This window comes from Cetorhinus maximus, chromosome 22 (assembly GCF_964194155.1).
Source record: "Cetorhinus maximus chromosome 22, sCetMax3.hap1.1, whole genome shotgun sequence".
Lineage (NCBI taxonomy): Eukaryota > Metazoa > Chordata > Chondrichthyes > Lamniformes > Cetorhinidae > Cetorhinus > Cetorhinus maximus.
The window spans coordinates 65,660,463-65,680,609 of record NC_135900.1 but is presented as its reverse complement, the minus strand read 5'-3'; the positions used below and the strand labels follow the sequence as shown (position 1 = coordinate 65,680,609).

At 39.6% G+C, this 20,147-nt stretch overlaps 1 protein-coding gene across 5 annotated transcripts in view; it reads left to right on the top strand.

The window, feature by feature from the left end:
• Nucleotides 1-20,147, top strand: part of pphln1 (periphilin 1) — a 207,829-nt gene that overhangs the window by 54,430 nt on the left and 133,252 nt on the right. For 4 of the 5 annotated variants that reach the window (XM_078568452.1, XM_078568456.1, XM_078568453.1 and 1 more), the window contains exon 5: nt 7,133-7,168. The exons of the other annotated variant lie outside the window; for it this stretch is intronic. In XM_078568452.1, the coding sequence (XP_078424578.1) occupies nt 7,133-7,168 (36 nt within the window). The remainder of the gene's footprint in view (nt 1-7,132; nt 7,169-20,147) is intronic. 5 annotated transcript variants of the gene reach the window in all.

Here is a 20,147-nt window from a genome sequence, read left to right as displayed (position 1 = left end):
AACAACTCCTTCTGTTCCTTAATTTTAACCCAATAGGTTCAATCTTTGAACCCTCTCATACATCATCCCTCTGTGTAGCTGTAACATAAACCTTGATCAATATTGCTACCTTTTTCTTTTTCCCTATTCTTCCTGTAAAGTTGGAGCCAACAATGTTTAGCTCTCATTCCAGCCCATGTTTAAGCAAGGTCTCTGTATAGCCACTATGCCTTAACTTGATGAGGAAATCTATAACTTATTTGTGACACTCCTTGCATTAATACACGTGCATTCCAACACCTGGTGGTCCTTGTTTTTTCCTTCGTCCAGCTATATTATGCATGGCTATGCTATTCTTTATTCTACTGCTCTTTGTCCCTCTTAATTTTCTGTGCACCTTAGTTTTCCTCTCTGCTACATTATTGTTGCTAAATTTGTTTAAACTTTCCCTCTATGCTAGTTAATCTCCCTGTGAAGACATTGGTCCCAGCCCTCTTCAGGTTCAACCCATCTGGTTTGTAAAGGTCCCTCCTGCCTTAGAATTCTCCCATTGTCCCAGGAATCTTAAGCTCTCCTTGCTTCACTATATAACTCAAAATTGAGTTTAAGGTTTAACAGTTTAAGGTTTTGTAGAACTATCAATAGTAGTTCATCAGAAGATACATATAGTTACATCTGCGCTACTTGAATTGAAATCCTGATCTATAGTTCAGTGCCTATGGTTTATTTAAAGAAGGGCATGCTTAATATTGAATCCCATTATGCTTGCAAACACTGAAATGTAGTAGAGTAGGTATTACTTGAAATGCTGAATATTATTCAGGAACACCACCAAGAGGAACATTTCATGGGAAGGTTTATTATATTCCAGTAATGTACACAGTAACTCTGGTTGGCTTTTCCACTTTTGATACCCCTTCTTTGATTTATTTACTTAGGGATAATAATGTCGTGCAGTACCCATGTAGAACAAAAAATAAACTTCTCATTATTACGTATTCCTCTGACTGAAGAACCTAATGGTGTGCAACCATATTCAAGCATTAGCAGATGTGAAAACCAAATGTAAGATCATTCTTACAGCTTAACAAACCTTGCTACCTTTTGGGCATGTAGAAAGTGCAGTATTTGTCTAACCTAATAACTTCATTACAAATGCTGAAGAACAAAAATTATTATACTGAGTCGAGAACGTAACATCATGCAAATGTTGGAATTGACCAATTGAAAATTCACTCTGAGTGTAAGTTCAGAAAAGAATTTTGTAGTTTCAAAGTTCAGTTGGTACGGAAAAAAATATATTAAATGCAACTAGTTAAGTTTAATTTGGTGGTTAAGTAAGTTATTGATATGGCCTTTCAACCAAGATAATTGTGTTTGAGAGGATCAAGCACAATCTGCCCTTGTAATAATTAGACCAAGTCCAAAATTAAGAGCTGAACAGAATAAAATATTTAGTTAGGTTACATGCTATAGGGGTATGCTAGTTGACATTTTACATCTCCGTGGCATATTTTCTTCTGTCATAGACTTGGAGACTGACTTTCCAGGCCCTATTGGAGGCATTTTGGGACCTGAAAATACTGATGCCTTCTGGCATGCCAGTTTGCAATGCCATTGCTGGCGCTGGCCATGTTTACTAGGGTGGAGGGGAGGGCAGAATGATGATCCCACCTGATCCCTGATAAAGGCAGTTAAGGTGATTGAAGAACACGTTCACACAGGGAGTTGATAGTTTCAGCGGACTGGGTGCAGCTACACATGCTTGTATAGGACAGGTGAAGGAAAGCGGTTTGGGGACACCGTCATGACCACCCCAGGAAATTGCACTGGAGCCATAAAAGTTCCAATGACGTAGAATGGGACTTGGCCTTTGGGAGGCAGAGTTGACAATTAGCACTCAAAGCAGTGCAGGAGTTTGTCATCCTCCTGGCACTGAGGAGGGAAGGAGAGGAGGGACAAGGCTGCCAATGTCATCTTGGCAATTGGTTGAGCTCAAGGTAGGTAGAAGCTGGCTGTGGGGCATGAACCCTGGCTTTCAAACCCAGTGGCGATGAGCAACACTTTCTGCAGGAAGGCCAGAGCCCTGGGCAGAGGAGAGGGACCAAGGGCAGAAGGACAGAGACCGGTGCCGGAGCAGACTGCAGTTCTCCAGGCAGATGGTCACAGACATCTATGCCCTCATCACTGAAGAACAGGCACCTTGCAGCACTGGTCACCATGTCCTACCAGTAGACATTCAAGTCACTGTGCCTTGAACTTTTTTGCTTCTGGCTCCTTCCAAGGATCAGCTGGTGACATCTTGCACATCATTAATGCCTTCTTTGCCAAGGCTGGGCAGTACATTTGGTCACAAGAGGTGAGGCCTCGCTTGCATTTAGGGCAGTGAGTTTGGCTACCAAGGCTGGATTCTCCCAGGTGCAGGGCACTATCGATTGCAACCATGTGGCCTTCAAGGCACTTGGTGACCACCCAGTCAGATTCATCAACAGGAAAGGTTTCCACTTCTTCAACACAAAATTTCAGCTCTTGGAGTTGAAAAATTAGCTCACAGAAAATGGTTTAAGTTATTTTACTACAGTAGCCTTAGAATATAGATATCTGGCCAGGTGCTCAATGGAATATTCAAGCCACTCAGTACAAATATAAAAATCTTGTGGTATATTTTTATTTACTCAATGTTCATCTTGTGGTTTTTATTTATTTGCCTATGTTTGGGTTTTTCCATTATAGAGAAATATTTAAATTTGCTTTCTCCATTTTTTTTTTGCTTAGTCTGTCTTGTTCCAATTATATATTTTGGCTCAAGTTCACTGTCAGGCTTTGGGTTTTCTTTTTCTTTTTCCAGTAGTTTACCCCCTCCTTCATTTCCTCTTTAAAAGCATTTAATTGTTGTTGGAGTAGGTTTCTTGAGGGAAAAATTGAGATTAACAAGCTGAGAACTTACTAGCAAAATGATGGGATAGATTTGCACTGTGGGAATGCTGATTAAGTTCTGTATTATTGGATGCACAGACATATTTGTGCTATTTGCAGTGAAAAGCTGCAATAATGTGATAGGCTAGTACATGGGGAGCATAATATATGTACACATAGTGTGGCTCCCATCATTACTAGGCACTCCTGCAGGGGAGTATTCTGTTTTGACCCAGAAAACAACTCTTCGAACCAGAAGCTGTTCAATGTAGCTGCAAGGGATTGGAAAGTTGCCAGCACTTGGAGTTTTTTAGTGTATGAAATCCTGTTGCTGACCGTGAAAGAATGTGGTTTGTAGTTTCATTTGAAAGGAACATTATGATAATTGAGTAGAAGCAGATGTTTGATTTATTTAATTTCTTTATATTTTAAATCCATATAAACTCTGCAAAGTTTGTTGAGCCTGTCAGAGTTAGACCTAAGAAATTTGCAAACATAATTCCATTCGTGCTGCTGACTCATTGAGCCTAAATTTTTTTTATTCATTCGTGGGATGTGAGCTTCATTGGCTGGGCCAGCATTTATTGCCCATCCCTAGCTGCCCTTGGGAGGGCGGTGGTGAGCTACCTTCTTGAACTGCTGCAGCCCATGTGGTATAGGTACACCCACAGTGCTGATGGGGAGGGAGTTCCAGGGTTTTGACCCAGTGACAGTGAAGGAATGGCGATGTATTTCCAAGTCAGATGGTGAGTTACTTGGAGAGGAACCTCCAGGTGGTGGTATTCCCTATTCTGTATGCTGCTCTTTCCTAGGTGGTAGTGATCATGGGTTTGGAAGGTGCTGTCTAAGAAGCCTTGGTAAATTCCTGCAATGCTTGTAGATGGTTTACGCTGCTGCTACTGTGCATCGGTGTGGAGGGAGCAAATGTTTGTAGATGCACCAATCAAGCGGGCTGCTTTGTCCTGGATGGTGTCCAGCTTCTTGAGTGTTGTGGGAGCTGCACTCATCCAGGCAAATGGGGAGTGTTCCATCACACTCCTGACTTTGTGCCTTGTAGTTCGTGGACAGGCTTTGGGGAGTCAGGAGGTGAGTTACTCGTCGCACAATTCCTAGCCTCTGACCTGATCTTGTGGCCACATTATTTATATGGCTAGTCCACTTCAGTTTCTGGTCAATGGTAACCCCGAGGATGTTGATAGTGGGGGATTCAGTGACGGTAATGCCATTGAACATCAAGGGGCGATGGTTGGATTCTCTCTAGTTGAAGATGGCCATTGCCCGACTTGTGTGGCGCAAATGTTACTTGCCACATGTCAGCCCAAGCCTGGATATTGTCCTGGCCTTGCTGCATTTGGACATGACCTGCTTCAGTATCTCAGGAGTCGCGAATGGTGATGAACATTGTGCAATCATCAGCGAACATCTCCACTTCTGACCTTATGATGGAAGGAAGGTCATTGATGAAGCAGCTGAAGAAGGTTGAGCCTAGGACACTACCCTGAGGAACTCCTGAAGCTGAGGTGTCTGACCTCCAACTGCCACAACCATCTTCCTTTGTGTTAGGTATGACTCCAACCAACGTAGAGTTTTCCTCCTGATTCTCATTGACTCCAGTTTTGCTTGGGATCCTTGATGCCACACTCGATCAAATTCTGCCTTGATGTCAAGGGCAGTCACTCTCACCTCACCTGTGGAGTTCAGCTCTTTTGCCCATGTTTGAACCAAGGCTGTAATGAGGTCAGGAGCTGAGTTGTCCCGGTGGAACCCAAACTGGGCATCAGTGATGAGGTTATTACTAAACAAGTGCTGCTTGATAGAACTATTGACCCTCTCCATTATTGATGATCGAGAGTAGATTGATGGGGCGGTAATTGGCCCGGTTGGATTTGTCCTACTTTTTGTCTCCTATTTTTTGTATGTCCTACAAGACATACCTGGGCAATTTTCCACATAACCGGGCAGATGCCAGTGTTGTAGCTGTACTGAAACAGCTTGGCTAGGGGTGCGACAAGTTCTGGAGCACAATTCTTCAGTACTATTGCTGGAATGTTGTGAGGGCCCATAGCCTTTGAAGTATCCAGTGCCTTCAGCCGTCTCTTGTTATCACGTGGAGTGAATCGAATTGGCTGAAGACTGGCACCTGTGATGCTGGGGACCTCCAGAGGAGGCCGAAATGGATCATCTGCCTAGCACTTCTGGCTGAAGATTGTTGCGAATGCTTCAGCCTTATCTTTTGCACTGCTGTGCTGGGCTCCTCCATCATTGTGGGTGGGGATATTTGTGGAGCCTCCTCCGCCAGTGAGTTGTTGTTTAATTGTCCACCACCATTCATGACTGTATGTGGCAGGACTGCAGAGCTTAGATCTGAACCGTTGGTTGTGGGATCGCTTAGCTCTGTCTATCACTTGCTGCTTATGCTGTTTGGCATGCAAGTAGTCCTGTGTTATAGCTTTACCAGGTTGACACCGTTTTTTTTAGGTATGCCTGGTGCTGCTCCTGGCATGCCCTCCCGCACTCTTCATTGAACCAGAGTTGATCCCCTGGCTTGATGGTAATGGTAGAGTGGGGGATATGCTGGGCCATGATGTTACAGATTGTATTCGAGTACAATTCTGCTGCTACTGATGGGCCACATCGCCTCATGGATGCCTTGAGTTGCTAGATCAGTTCGAAATCTATCCCATTTAGTGCAGCGGTAGTTTCAAACAATACTATAGAGGGTATCCTCAATGTGAAGGCGGGACTTTGTCTCCACAATGACTGTGCGGTGGTCACTCCTACCGATACTGTCATGGACAGATGTATCTGTGGCAGGCAGGTTGGTGAGGATGAGGTGAAGTATGTTTTTTCCCCTCTTGTTGGTTCCCTCACCACCTGATTGGTATAATGGCCGAGAATCTTCTTGAGTGGGGCATTTAGCATTGTTGCTCCATTAGTTCGACATTTTCTCTCACCCTTCGGCTTAAGATTGGTGGAAGGGCAACAGGGCATCTGAAACCTTCGTGAATCATAGAACCAACAATCTATCTCCTTAACCAGTGGGATTTAAAGATTGGGAATGAGACAGAGGACTGACTGTGTAGTAAATAGGGTGAATTAGAATGAAGCCAGGTACAGAAAATAAAATTGAGAAGGAAAGGAAGATTGGATTAAGAGTGAGAGGAAAAAGGGAATGGAAAGAACGTAGTTTTAAAAAATAAAATCTCAAAGAACAATTTACTACATGCAGGAATGAGACTCCACATTTTCCTTTTGTCAGTAAAAAGGTACTTGTGTTAAGTACAAGCCCTAATTTTCTGTAGTAAGTTTAATTGACAATTAAAGCACAAATGCAGCAATTCTTTGAAATGCAACAGGAAAACCTATGAAGAGTTCTTATTTTCATGAGGCTCATAGTGAAGCAGTAGAAATCGTTCAGCAGTTTGTGGTGATTTGCAACCCATGAAATATCTCTTCTTTGCCAGAAATATCTAATCAGTTTATACACTAAGAACAGTGTGCAATGACCCCTATTTTCTTTTGCCAGTCAAGTTCTCTAACAGCTTCTATTCCAGTGTCTTTGAGTAATCTCTCGTGTACCCTAGGGCTTGGTGTATGGATTCACTACATTTCTGTGCCGCCTCCTGATAAACTCATCTGGACTTGTAAATAATTGAGCTTCTAGGCAAAACCAAGTTTTAAAACTGGATATTCATTAACATGAGGGAGTTTAATACTTTTTCAAGCTTTTTGTAATCTTTTGTTAGCATCAAGCACTGACATATAGCTGCATACAAATTTCAAGTGCTCTACATTTAGCTCCTCGAGCTCCTTTAACCCTGTTCAAATGCGAATGCCCGCAACTCCAGTTTCCATACCAGTTATTTGTATTGTCTTTCTCAGTAAGATTGTTGATTTTGCACAAACTTTTGGACAATTTGTGAGCTCATTAGGAGCCACTACCCAAACACATTCTTTGTGAGATCATTTATGCTGGCAGTGACCATCACTTCATCAAATTAGCTTAGATTTAACCCAGGCCTGAGGGTTAAAAGCATAATGTGCCAATCAAATGCTCTTACTCAAACTGTTCCTATTAAACAATTTTTGATTCTTGGTTAAATTAGTAATTCTGCTGTTTAATTTATATGTTACTATAATTCTCAGCACTTCAGTTTATAGGACTGCCTGATGTAGAAAAAATATGGCATTGTTGCTGGAAGTTTTAATTTTTTAAATTTGAACTATGTTTTTGTAGGGGACCCAAGACAAAGAGATATGCTACGGCTAACAGGTAAGATTTAGTTTTTGTGGTTTTAAAACCTACATTGTTAGTGCTTTTCTTCATTGTTGCTGAGTAATGCTGATGAATAGGCTGCAGGCAGCAATGATTACCAATATTAGCCTTTTCAAATTGATTGGTTTTCTAGCTTTCTGTTTGTTGCCAGTTGGCTATTTTTAATTCGATTTTTGTGATTTATTAAGAAAGTTTAGTTTTATAGAGCCTTTATTTCTACTTACTTAAAAATAGATCTCAAAATCTGCTTTTTAAAAAAAAATACGCCCTGCTTGTTTTGCCACCCTCAAGCAGGAGCATGGGTGTTTGCAAAAGTAATATGAATAAATAGTTGTTTGGTAGTACAGAACTTGAGTATTGCTGAATAAGAGAACATGTCTAAGGTTTTCATCTTGCACTCAACAGGACATCTTGCAAGAATACCAATATAAGATGAATACAACAATTTATACTGTATGCGAGAGTGCTGATTGGTTGGCAAATGCCATTGCCATGGAGAATGCACCAGTGATGGTGACTGACAGTTAACTGCCAAGCATTGTTTAAAATTTAAACCAGGCAGCTCAACCCTGATTAGTCAAGGCATTGCCCCTGAGGAATGAATCAGTGAATGGTGGTCACCTATTTCATTTAGCTGAAACAGGCGCAATGTGTGTACATGCTCTTTCTGTCTGCAAAGAACAGGGCCCTGTGTATTAATATATGTAGCTTCCAGTACATGCAAATGTGTCACAGAACTATCAGATTTTTCATAATATTATTGTGGGATATTGTAAAGTAGGCGTGTGTGTGTGTGTGTGTGGGGGGGGGGGGGGGGGAGGGGAGGGGAGGGTTCTGTGTGTGGCTAATTTAATTGAATTAGAGATGGGTAGACCGTGAGGTTGAAATTATCAAAAGAGTTTGGTATAAAAAGGCATTTGAAATGCTAATGGATGAGCTAAGTATCGGGAATTTGCATTTTTAGATAAAGCGAAAAATTGTTGAATTTTCAAAGACACATGATAAGGTTTTTATAAATAAGGCAGAGTATTACATTGATTTTTTTCCCAAAAGTGCTGACCTGAAAGATTTTTATATTATAGGAAAAGTAAATTCCAAAGACATGGGGGAACAATGGGATTTACAAATCAAAGAAGAAGTATATTTAAAGAAGGTTGGAAGGCTTTGTGAGGGGTGGCCTGTGAGGTCTGAACATTACAGAGTGTGAAAAACACTTGGGGGGAGAAACCTCTAGCCACTTTGTGGAAGTCTGCTGTTCCAGTAACCAAAATTGTGTTAAAAGCCTTTGGAATTCCACTGTCGAGTGGGTGCTTGTGGTAACCTTGCTGGATTGTCTCTATAAATTTAAACTCTACTTTGAACGGTTGCCTTAAAGGGGGTGTGTAGTTGAGAGCCTGGTTAATTAGGAATTTTGGGAATAATTATAATATTAAGTAACTGCGTAACTGTAATCTTGTGTAGGTGTTTTATTCTTTTGTTAATAAATGTTTTAATTTAACTTTTTAAATTTCTAAAGGTGTTAGTGGACTCATTATTTCTGAATTAGTGCACAAACCTTCTCGTAATAAATACAAATTGCAAAACCGTTGTGATAGCGTGGCTAAGTTTCCCTTTTGGATTTGGTTAGCCTGGCAAATACCACCTGCTGCATCATAACAAACGTGCCACACTGCAAGCCCGACTGACAATTTTAAATTGGTTGTCAGCGTAATTCTTAGCACACTGAGGATTATTTAGCAATTATTGCCCATCACAGAATCACAACTAATGTTGGATGCTGTGTTTTGAGTTTTGCAAGCATGGGCCCGTTGGGTATGGCCTGTACCCTGCCCCATGCAGACATGCTGTTTGATACAATCCGCCAGTCTTTGGGATGTACGACCTACGTACTTAGTATCACACTGGCGCTGAAATTCATATACCACATTACTCACTTCTATGATAGGCAGAACATCTTTTTGATTTGACGGCAGCATCCTGTTAGTGACGAATACCACTCATGTTGCTACTGCATAGTAGCAGCATGAAATAGCTAGCTTCACCTGTTGCTGAAATTTTTGGTAGTTACTGTCAGTCACCATCACTGGTGCATTCTCCATGACAATGCCACTTGCCAACCAATCAGCATTCTCTTCACATACAGTATAAATTGTTGTTTCCCCTTGTATTGGCATTCTTGCCAAGTGTCCTGATCAGTGCAAGATGAAAAGCTTAGACATGTCTCTTTTTTCAGCAATAATATGGGTAATTGCTGGTGGCTGTTGACAAAGTCTGTATTAAATTATTAAATTAAATTATTTAAATTAAATTTAAATAGGCGGAAATAGGTGAAGAATACATATTTTAGACATGAACAGTTATCAAACTGACCTACCTAAAGTAGAAGTAACGTAGCCTCAGACAAAAACTGTTACCTAATTGATGGAACTAATTAGAGACCTAGAGAATCTATCCCACAAATACGTAATGGAAGATTTTTTTGAAATTCGAATTAATACATTTCCTAATACCTTCAGTTAAGGGCAGCCATACAGGATTTAATGAGTAAGTTGTTCCAAATAGAAGAAGTTGCGCTTAAATTTTTAGCAGGCATGTTAATATACTTGTTGAAGCCAGCTCCTCAAGTGTATGGGCAAAACTCATGCAAAATCATCTTTGATGAACTGGACACCGTGACTGGATGGCCAAAACTGTCTCCCATTTTAGGTCCTGTTTTCCCAACTCTCAAATGGTCAATATTCCAGGGGAGGACAAAGAAAATGCTTCAAAGACACTCTTCTTGAAGCATGGCAGCATTGACATTAATGACTGGGAGGGGCTTGCTACTATTTGTTCAGAATGGCAACAGTTTGTCCATCAAGCTGCATCATGCTTTGAGTCACAGCATTTTAATTACAAGGCAGAGCGCTGATAGAGAAGGAAGGAAAAGGAAGAAAGTCCTGCACTCGGATCCTACTACCTCATATAACATCCTGCCCCATGTGCCCAAAGATCTGCAGGTTGAGAATCGGCCTGTTCGGTTACATGAAGACTCATAGCAGTGTTACAATCTGATTCGGGACTGTTGACATTTAAAAATAAATCCGAATACCTTTTTTTTTAACCAGTAGAACTACACCACAAGATTTCACTTTATTTTTAAACAAAAGAAACTTTATTGTATATAAAAGAATGAAACCAAACGAGCACTATTAACTTGACAATATGGTTTATACCTATATATGTTATGCATTCAGGTTTACTTCTTTCTTGCCCCCAAGAATTCTCTTATAAGACACATCAATCTTAAGGGTGGTCCCTACAGGAGAAAATCGCTTTTAAGTATGCCACAGTCCTCCAGAGAATTTCCTCAGCTGCAGGTATTCTTAGAGATAAAACTTGCATTTATCCTCTCTCGACTGTGGAGGCCTCAGAACCTTGTTTTGGTTACTTTGCAATACTTCCAAGCTAATCTGCTGGTTGCTTTCTTTTGCATTAAGACATTGTCAGACCTGCTGCAGATTCTCTCACCAGCTTCCTGCCTTCCTAAGCTCCACCTATCTCCATGATGGCGTAGCCTCCTCTGGGCTATCCTTAAACTGACCTTTAAGCTAATTAGCTTAGATCCTTCATTTAACCCTCATTTACAATTTCTTTAGCTAAATAAGCCCACCTGCTGTTTTCTGACTCTGGCTCTTCCATTCCGAATCTATTAAACAAATGTGCATTTTGGACTGCCATTTCTTTGGATGTTGTGGCCATCACTAAAGCCCAGAATTTTAATTACCTTTCCTTCATCATCATAATCTTTCCAGGACCAAACATTACCTCTAAAATATTAACGTAAGCCATGGACTAAATATGCTTAACAGCAGAAACCCATGACCCTTAGTAGACGTCGTCTTCAAATTGAGGTACAACCGACGACGGTGTTTAGGATGAGAATTAGAATGTATGCTCAAGTTTCGTTTTCTTTGTAAATGTTATAACATTTATCTACTTCGTGAAAGATAATTAAAACAAAATTATTAGCCAATAACAGCAACTTGTTTTTATATAGGGCCTTTAAAATAACAAAACATCTTAAGGCTTCAGAGTCTTTATAAAACAAAATATGACACCAAACCACATAAAGAGATAATAGGGCAAATGACCAAAAGCTTAGTCAAAAGGTAGGTTTTAAGCGGTCTTAAAGGAGGAAAGAGTGGTAGAGAGGAGGAGAGGTTCAGGGAGGGAATTCCAGAACTTAGGGCCTATGCAGCTGAAGGCACAGCCAGCAGTGGTGGAGCAGTTAAAACCAGTGATGCTGAAGAGACTGGAATTAGAGGAATGCAGATATCTTTGAGGGTTGGAAAATTTACAGAGATTGGAAGGGGCCAGACCATGGAGAGATTTGAAAACAAGGATGAGAAGTTTAAAATCAAGGGGTGGTTTAACTGGGATCCAGTGCAGGTCAGCGAACACCTGGAGGGGAAAAAAAATCACCAGATGAATGGGAGGAGCGTTAATGTAACCAAAAATTATTTACAAGTCTTATTGTACATTTTTCTCTCTGTTCACTTTGTTGAATGTAATTCTATAAAAATTATTTATCCTGCTAGTTGAAAGTTTGTATTGCTTTCCCTAAAATATATTCATAAACCTTTCTTCAGGACTAATTCTCGGTGTAAGATTGTTTTGTTTTAAATAACTGAATACCCTGACTTAAGTTTGGTTTGCTGGGCGATAATCCAGATCTGATCTTAATAACTCTTATTAAATTGATGAGTGAAGTTTAACCCATTTCCTGTTTGATGCATTCTCAAATTCATGAATTAAATCTGTTTTCAGTTGAAGGACAGAAATCTACCATTATCATATAGTTGGAAAGTTACTGGTATCAGGTATTGACCTTAAATGTTTTTAACGTAGAGTAGTTGTTCAGTTTGAACCCAAGTGGCACAAATACTGTTGTGTTTTCTTTCACATTATTATGCCCAGATACTGGCAGCAGCATGAATGGTTGATAACACCTCAAACAAACCTTTTGGTCATAAAACATGGTGAGGGCATGGCCTCACAAAACCTGCCTGCCCTTCATCTCATGCCTGTCAATCCATATATATGTTAATTTGTAAAGTGCTGATCAAGAAGAGGACTGTAAATAAATCAATAGATAAATATATTTTACTTTTCGTGATTTACAACAGTGTTGATAAAGTGATACAAATAGGAAAACAGGCTTCATCTAATGAAGGTGAATGGAACTGCAAACGTATAAAACCTGAAATAATGAATCCTGTTTGGATGGTAACTAACTTCAAAGCCTAGGGCTTGAAACATTAATAAAATGCATGAATATTTTTATGCATGTCTGCCTCCTGGACTGCCTCTGACAATTACAATAAGGTACACATTGGAGCGAAAGTTTCATAGCACAACAATGTAAAAGAAACAATTGAGAAAACAGTCCTTGTACACACCGAGGAGCAGTATTTCTACATGTGCATTTGCAGTGAAATTGTAAACTTGTTCTTTACAAGTGAATTGATGATTTTGTTACACATAAATGATAGAGGAGACCTTCCCTTATGCTGTTGCTGGACAAGAGATCTTTCTATGAGTTTAGAGTTGGATACTTAAGTGAAAGATTTGAAATGAGAAAAATACTTCCAAATGTAGTTCACCCACGTAATTTTAGTCATTCATCTAGGAAGTCAAATGTTTGCTCCTCTACCCATTGTAGCATCCAGTTGTTCCTTAAATGATTCAGGGTTTTTGGCTTCCATGACACTTTCTGGAATTTATTGATCACGCTTTGAGTAGAAAGAAAACTTTGGATTGTGCTATGTGTTCTTATTGTCTTGGATGTTGTTAATAATCACACTTCAAGTTTGTAAAGATCAGAAACTCTTTGTGTTTAATTTTGCTATGCTGTCTGGTTCAAAAGAAGAGCTAGATTGAACTTGTTATGTACGCATCACTTCAGTCTCTAGTGTGGCTGTGAAACATGGCCCCCTGGAACACTTACACACAACACATTGGTTCTGAGCTGGGTAGCTCCTAGATATTTACAGATAATACAACAATATATAACAATATGAATCCTAAAGACTGCAATTGCTGATGTTGCAACTGCAGAAAGCACACACCCAACATATACAGTTCGTGCCTGTGGCATCACCTTTCAACAATGTCTAGGCAGCTGCCTGCATCAAAACTGGCACAGACCAAACTCAGCCAGAAAACAACACTGACATACGCTGCCTCACTTGCTGTCCCTCACCTGGCTGCTGTCCCTCACCTGGCTGCATTTCTTCCAAGTCCTTGCTGCCTCTTGCTTGTCACCCTGCTCCCAACCCTCTCGCCGCCCAGCTATTGGCAAACAGAAGGCAGGAAGTGGGGAGCAAGGAGTCGGGAGCTGGGCAGCTGAGCAGAGCAACGAGGGGTCAGCAGTGGGGTAGCAAGGGGTCAATGGAAATCGGGCTCACAACAATGACATTCGCATTGGGAGCAGTCATGCATGCACCTGAAGATCGAGTGAATGTTGAGTCCCTGTTCAGCATCAGGATGTACAATAATCCTAAAATTATTATTTCTAATTTTCACCCAGTCCTCTAGTTCTTCCACAGTTTAAACTAAAATAATATTCTGCATTCATTTTTCTATAAACTTAAATGATCTTGTACATTTCCAAAAGATCACCTTTTGAATGCCTCCTCCTTTAGGAGATTTAAATTTCTAATTTTTTCCTAGGCTTTCCTCATTATTCAGAGCCCTGACACTGGAAATCAACATAGTACTTTTTTTACACTGTCGCCAGCATTTGAATGCTTCTCTCATTTCTTGGCAACCAGAACTGGACTTGGCCTTCAAGGTGCGCTCTAAACTTTGATCATCTTCAACTCTGATTATAGTCTATTATTTAGATTATGTCATTCAACATTCTAATGGTGTTGATTTCTGCCCATGTTTGTTGTCAATTCTACTAAGATGTCTAGGTTCCTTTCAACTTCATCCTTAGCTAGTTCAATGCCAAGTGCTCCTGTAGTCTATTTTTATTCCTATGTGCAGTAATTTGTATTAAATTTCATCTACCGTTGTTCTGTCTTTTTGTATATTTTATTCACTCATTTCTGACCTCCATCCAATTCCACTGCCTCTTCTAGTTTGACATCATCTGTAAATCCAGGCCATTTTTGTAAATTCGAAACTGTAGGTCCCAGCACCAAGCACTGAATCATCCTACTCAATACTTCCTTCTCCCCTGCCTACAATCCCAAAATTGACACAATTCCTGATTTATTACTGAGTACTGATTTTATTACTTTTAGACAGTCTCTTATCCATGCCCAAGATTTATCCTGAGTCCCCATAGCTTTGAATTTAACTAATAGCTCTTTTATGTGGAACATTATCAAAGTCTTTTGAAAGCCAAGGAAATCCATGACTTAAGGCTTGTCGCAGTGCATTTGGATTGTCATTTCCTCAAAAGAAAATGCAATGGGACTAGTCAAGCTGGATTTTCACCTTCTGAATCCATGCTAATTGTTATTAACTTGATTGTTGTTGTATGGCAATAACTTGCATTGTATAGTGCCTTTAACATAGTAGAATGCCCCAAGGCACTTCACAGGACCATAGTGATTGTTGTTGTACAGATAATTCTCACGTTGGAGGAAGCAAAGTAAAGGGATCAGAGTAGTTGTTTTGTTCTCAGAAAATCCTGTGGGGGCAGAAAATGTCAGAAATCGAAAAATGGGTTTCTAGGTTTTAGATTTCGAGGTACTCAGTATAAAAACAAAGAAGTGATGTTGAATTAATGAAAGACATTGGTTAAGCCATAGTTGTAGTACTGCACAATATCTGGTACCCTATTATTTGAAAGTTAATATAGCCATAGGAAGGGTACAGCAAAGATTCACTAGAGTTACCGGAGGAGTGAAAGTTTATAATTATGAAGATGGGCTTGAAAAATTTAACTTTTTTATTGAAACAAAATAGGTTAATGGGGAATTGAATGTTATTTTTTAATGGTTCAAGAGAGTAAGTAAGTTACGCCAGTTAATGAATTGATCACAAGGTGTTACAACCAGGTGAAGAGGAGTCAAATGGATCCCCTCTTTTCCCTCCCCTCATTTGACCTCAACAGGGTTTTTTTTTAAAGTTACACACACTGTGATCATAAAAGACCAACCTAACAGGTCATCTTGAGTTTAACAAAGGAGAAGGTTAGTTTTATTAGATTTAAATCGAACTGAATATAGTAATACGATGCACTCCAACTTCCGCGCACACACGTGCACACCTACACACTTGAAGTCCATCCACACAATTACAGATTACAGAGCATGGGAGGATAGATTGATCAAATAAGAGTCCATAAACAAATGGAAAAGAGTTTGTACTTTGTGGAGTCAGCTGATTTCCGGTTGAGTTTGATGGTCTCGATGTTTCCGATTCAAAGATATAGAAGCTATAGTTGGTTCTTCTCCTGGAGACAAAGCTGTGGAGTTGAACTCCACAGTTCAACTGCAAGTCCAATTCTGCTTGGAACAACATGTGCTTAAACTACACAAAGGACTTGGGCTAATTATGTGATCTCTTCAACTACCAGTAATTCAAATATATTTGCACATTCCAATTATAATACAATTAGCTGATCTGGAGAGCTATCTTAAAAATTAAGCTCTTTTTGTCCAAGCAATTAACCTTTGAATGGTTCATCTTCAGCTGTTGAATACTGCAAGTGGCTTCCATAGATGTCTTGTTGATGGGGCAGGAAGGAAGGTCGTTCACAAACCCCAGGATGTGTTGTAGCTTGTGATGGATTTCGCAGACTTGCTGTGTCCTCTCAATAGTATTCGAATGTGGAATAATCTAAGTTAGAGTCAGCCATCTTGCTGTGAGTTAAAGTTTCTGATTCAACAAAGTTTGTCTTTTAAAAAGTCCAATTTCTGCTTTCCAACTGATGGATAGAAATCGATATTTGACATAAGCACATCTTTGTCACAAAGGAGATTCAGAACTTAAATATTGCTGAAAAGAGACATGCTGCCAAAACATTTTGTCTGTTCTCATCAGGACAAACATGAAAATGACAAATTTCAATCAATCGCAACAATTTATACTACAGGAAGAAAAGGGTGCTAATTGCCCAAAGTGTTGCTATGGTTGTTTGTAATAGGCATAGCACAGACCATACTCAATCAGCCTGCACTTGCAACATTTGCTGAACAATCCTGAGGGCACTGATAACAACCAATTTAAGATAATCAGTCGTGCTCAGCTCGTAATGTGGCTTATTTATGCTGGCTAGAAATTGACCTGTCCTCTACAAACTAAAGGCATATGTACAAGCCTTGCGCTTTTTTTGAATTCCCCAGGAACTTGGGAACCGATAGTTCCCTGTTGCTTTCTCCATGGCGACACTTTGGCCAATGTGAACTATAATCCCCACTTTGTACTTCCTGCTTTGCTATTTGAGAATTCTTCAATCCGATTGATTGATCGGCCTGCTTGCTGCCTGCATTATTGCTGATGCCATAGATGGCACCAAATTCAAAGTTGGAACAATATCATACTCTGGAGCCTGAAAAAAAGCTTTGGGTTCAGCTTTCTTCAAGATCAGTGGCGAGTGCCAAATTCTGGACTATTAATAAATTGGCACCCTTTTTTCCTATAGTATAAATTGTTGTGATTGTTTGAAATTTATAGTTCTTGCATTTTTCTTGATTTAACTGCAAGACGAAACCTTCGGCAACATGTCTCTCTTTTCAGCAATGTAACAAGGGGATATATACTATATATGGTTTGTAACAATTATGGAATGCTGTACCACTGGTAGCTACTAAGGCAGAGATAACAGCATCATTTAAAATTGAATCCAATAAATATTTCCAAGCAAAAAATATAAAAGTATATAGGTAAATAATAAAGAAATTGGATTAGAATAAATAAATCGCTCCATTTACAGAGCTAACATTGATATGACATAATTGCTTAAACAACCTCTGCTGAACTTTCTATGATTCTATCCAAGCAAATCCACAGAAGGTAGGGGCAAAAAAAATGTGGAGAGATTTTTGGAGCATTCGATGGTGTGTATAAGATGGAAGGTGAGAAAGTGGTTTAGGTGAGTCCTATCAGAAGAGAATTTGGAAACTTTGAGGTTCTATATAATTATGCGATCAAGAGATTGAAATTGAGGGAAACGAGGACAAGTGGAGGTAAAGGAGGAAGGGCTATGATGACATTTGAAATTGCTAACAATTACGGTCTGGAATTTGCAGTTGTAACTGTCGGCAAAACTGCCAATGTTGTTCTTGTTACTATGTAAAACTGACAGCAACTCCTGACTTCTGTACATTCCCAGTTAAACATGGAAATGTGGAGGACTCTACTCCTCCACAGGTTGAGCTGTTGTAGTCTTCGGAAAAGCAGTTAATACAGAATCTGTGAATTGGTGTGAATATCAACTTTTGCACACCATTTTCACTGTACAATCCAGTGAAAACGTTAAGCCTTGATTCATCAGGTATAACTGAATTCTTTCTTGATACGATAGCATACCAGGTTATAATTGTTACTGAACAACCTCGCTGGCCATGAAAAACTGATTTTACAAGTGTGGAGGCTCATTTCCTCCGAAGAACATTTGACAGTTGAATGGTTTTTAAAATCATAATACATAATTTTTCAAAATGTTGTTTAATATTTCCACCTTTACCTTTAATCCTACATGCATGTCTCAATCTATATTTTGCTTTCTGTAAAATGTGAATTCTAATTTCTGCTTTTCTGTATGAGAACTTTTCGGTCCGATTGATCAGCCTGCCTAGTGTTTGCACTGTTGCTGATGCCATAGATGGTCCCAAATTCAAAGTCAGAACAATATCACACTCTGGATAATAACTTAATAAAACTTTTTGAACAGTTTTTTCAGTGGCAAGTACCATCCCTTCACCACTGACTGCAAAATCTGAACCGTTAATAAATCAGTGCAGAATCAGGGTGGACCAGAATGAGAAGTATTCAGTGAGGAAATAACATGGTAGCTTAACGGAATTATAGATGAGGATTATTTTGAAAGGAAGATGAGTAAGGTTAAGAAAGAAAGGACCCCCAAAGATCCATGGGCCACAATTGTGGCTTCAATATAGAAGGACAGATCTATAATAGAAAAAAGTAAGCAGCTTCTCTTTCCAGGGATCTCCAATCCAACTTGGTCCTAATTGTGTCCTTCCAGAGGCCTCAGGGCATACCAGCCCTCCAGTATCACATTGAGACCCTTCTGACTACAGTTACCATGCTTACCTGATGTAGGTAGTTCCTGCCACCAGCTTCATTCTCTTAGTTTTCATTAGTCTGGGCATTATAAGGGAAGCTTGGAGGTTCAACTCTTACAAAACCCATCAAGAACTCTTAGAATCAATATAAATGACCCCCATATCGAGGTTTCTACCTATTTCTGAAGAAATTCTCTGGGGCTGTTGTTCAAAATTAGAGGTCAACTGAAAGAATCTAAGATAGGCCAAAATGAGATCTAAAAGTGATAACCATGCCACTACTGCGGCAATTAGCGTCTTCAACACAATGCATTGAAAAAGTGTGGTGGGAGGGGAAGGGCTGGGAGTGCTGGTCTCAATATGGGGATAATAGTTGCCAATGTAAACTGCCTTATTAAGATTGAAAGTATGCAGCCACAGCACTTTGATTAGTGGCCTGTGCAACCATTTGGTCACAACACCTGATCTCTCCTTTGGATTGACTTCTTTGTTATTTCTGATTATGCTTCTATGGATCATCTTTGAAAATTTTTCTGTGCTTAAAGACACAATACAAATACATGTTCTCCAAATGTTTCAAGATGACCTATAATTGCGAATTGAACAGACTGGCTACTGAAAATGAGGCTTCGAAGTTGTAAAAACATTCACAGCATGTCGATTTGTTATCAATTGAATACATCCTTCCTTACAAAAGGAACAAACCTTATGCCCACTGGCATCAGAAAAGAAAAAGTGCTGAATAGTCAGAATAAGAACCACAAAAATGCGAGCGGTTGTCAGCAAAGACACTGAAGGGGAAATAAATAACCCAGAAAAATAATTGGCAAACCAAATGGCCACCAAACAAAATGCAACAATAGCAGTATAAAATGTGCTTGAAAAGCTTATAAAACTATTTCAAGAACAATATTGGTGCCAAAAACTAAATTATTTTCAAGATGAAGCTGTACAGTCTTTCCCCAGACGCTCAAGCTATCAGCAAACAACAGCCCTCTTTGGCAGAAATATGTCAGATGTTGGCTATGAGACAATGCTCGTACATGTTTGGGAGAGGACTTGGGGTAGTGAAAAATGCAATGCAAGAAGATAAATTGAACAGAAAACAAATTACAGTGAAGGGAGAGGGGATTTGGGGGAGTAACAAGACAGGGATGAAAGAGCACAATAAAATCTAAATTCCAAGTCACTTGGTAGATAAATGAAAATATTGAGCTACGCTTCAAAATTATATTTCTAATAGTGGTAGCTAGTTACAATATCTGAACGTTCAGTATATTGCATTCAAAAATTGTAATGCCTTGTTGTTGTATATTTTCTTTACCTGGCCCGTGTTTCCAAATAAGAAAAGACACAGCCCATTGAGGCATTAAACAAAAAGGACTAGAAGTTAACAGGTTTCATTCCCAGAGAGTACCAAGTTAGCTCATCTCAAGGCAGCAATCGCAGTTACTATTAATAAGCTAGAGAATTGAAATATCAATTGGGGTTTCTTCTCCCGATTGCTATCCACTAATCCATGTAAGAAAGTGGGAAAGCATGAATGTTAAGGGAAAACAAAATCATGCGCTTCACAATAAGGTAGAACACCAAATGAGCACTTGTGACGTTTGGGACAATTGTAGTGCCTGTGGAATTCTAAGGAAATCGACGCTAACAGGATAGCAAACAGGATAGGACAGCAGAAATTAGTGGGGGCAGTAAACTGTTCCTGACATAACTGCTAATTT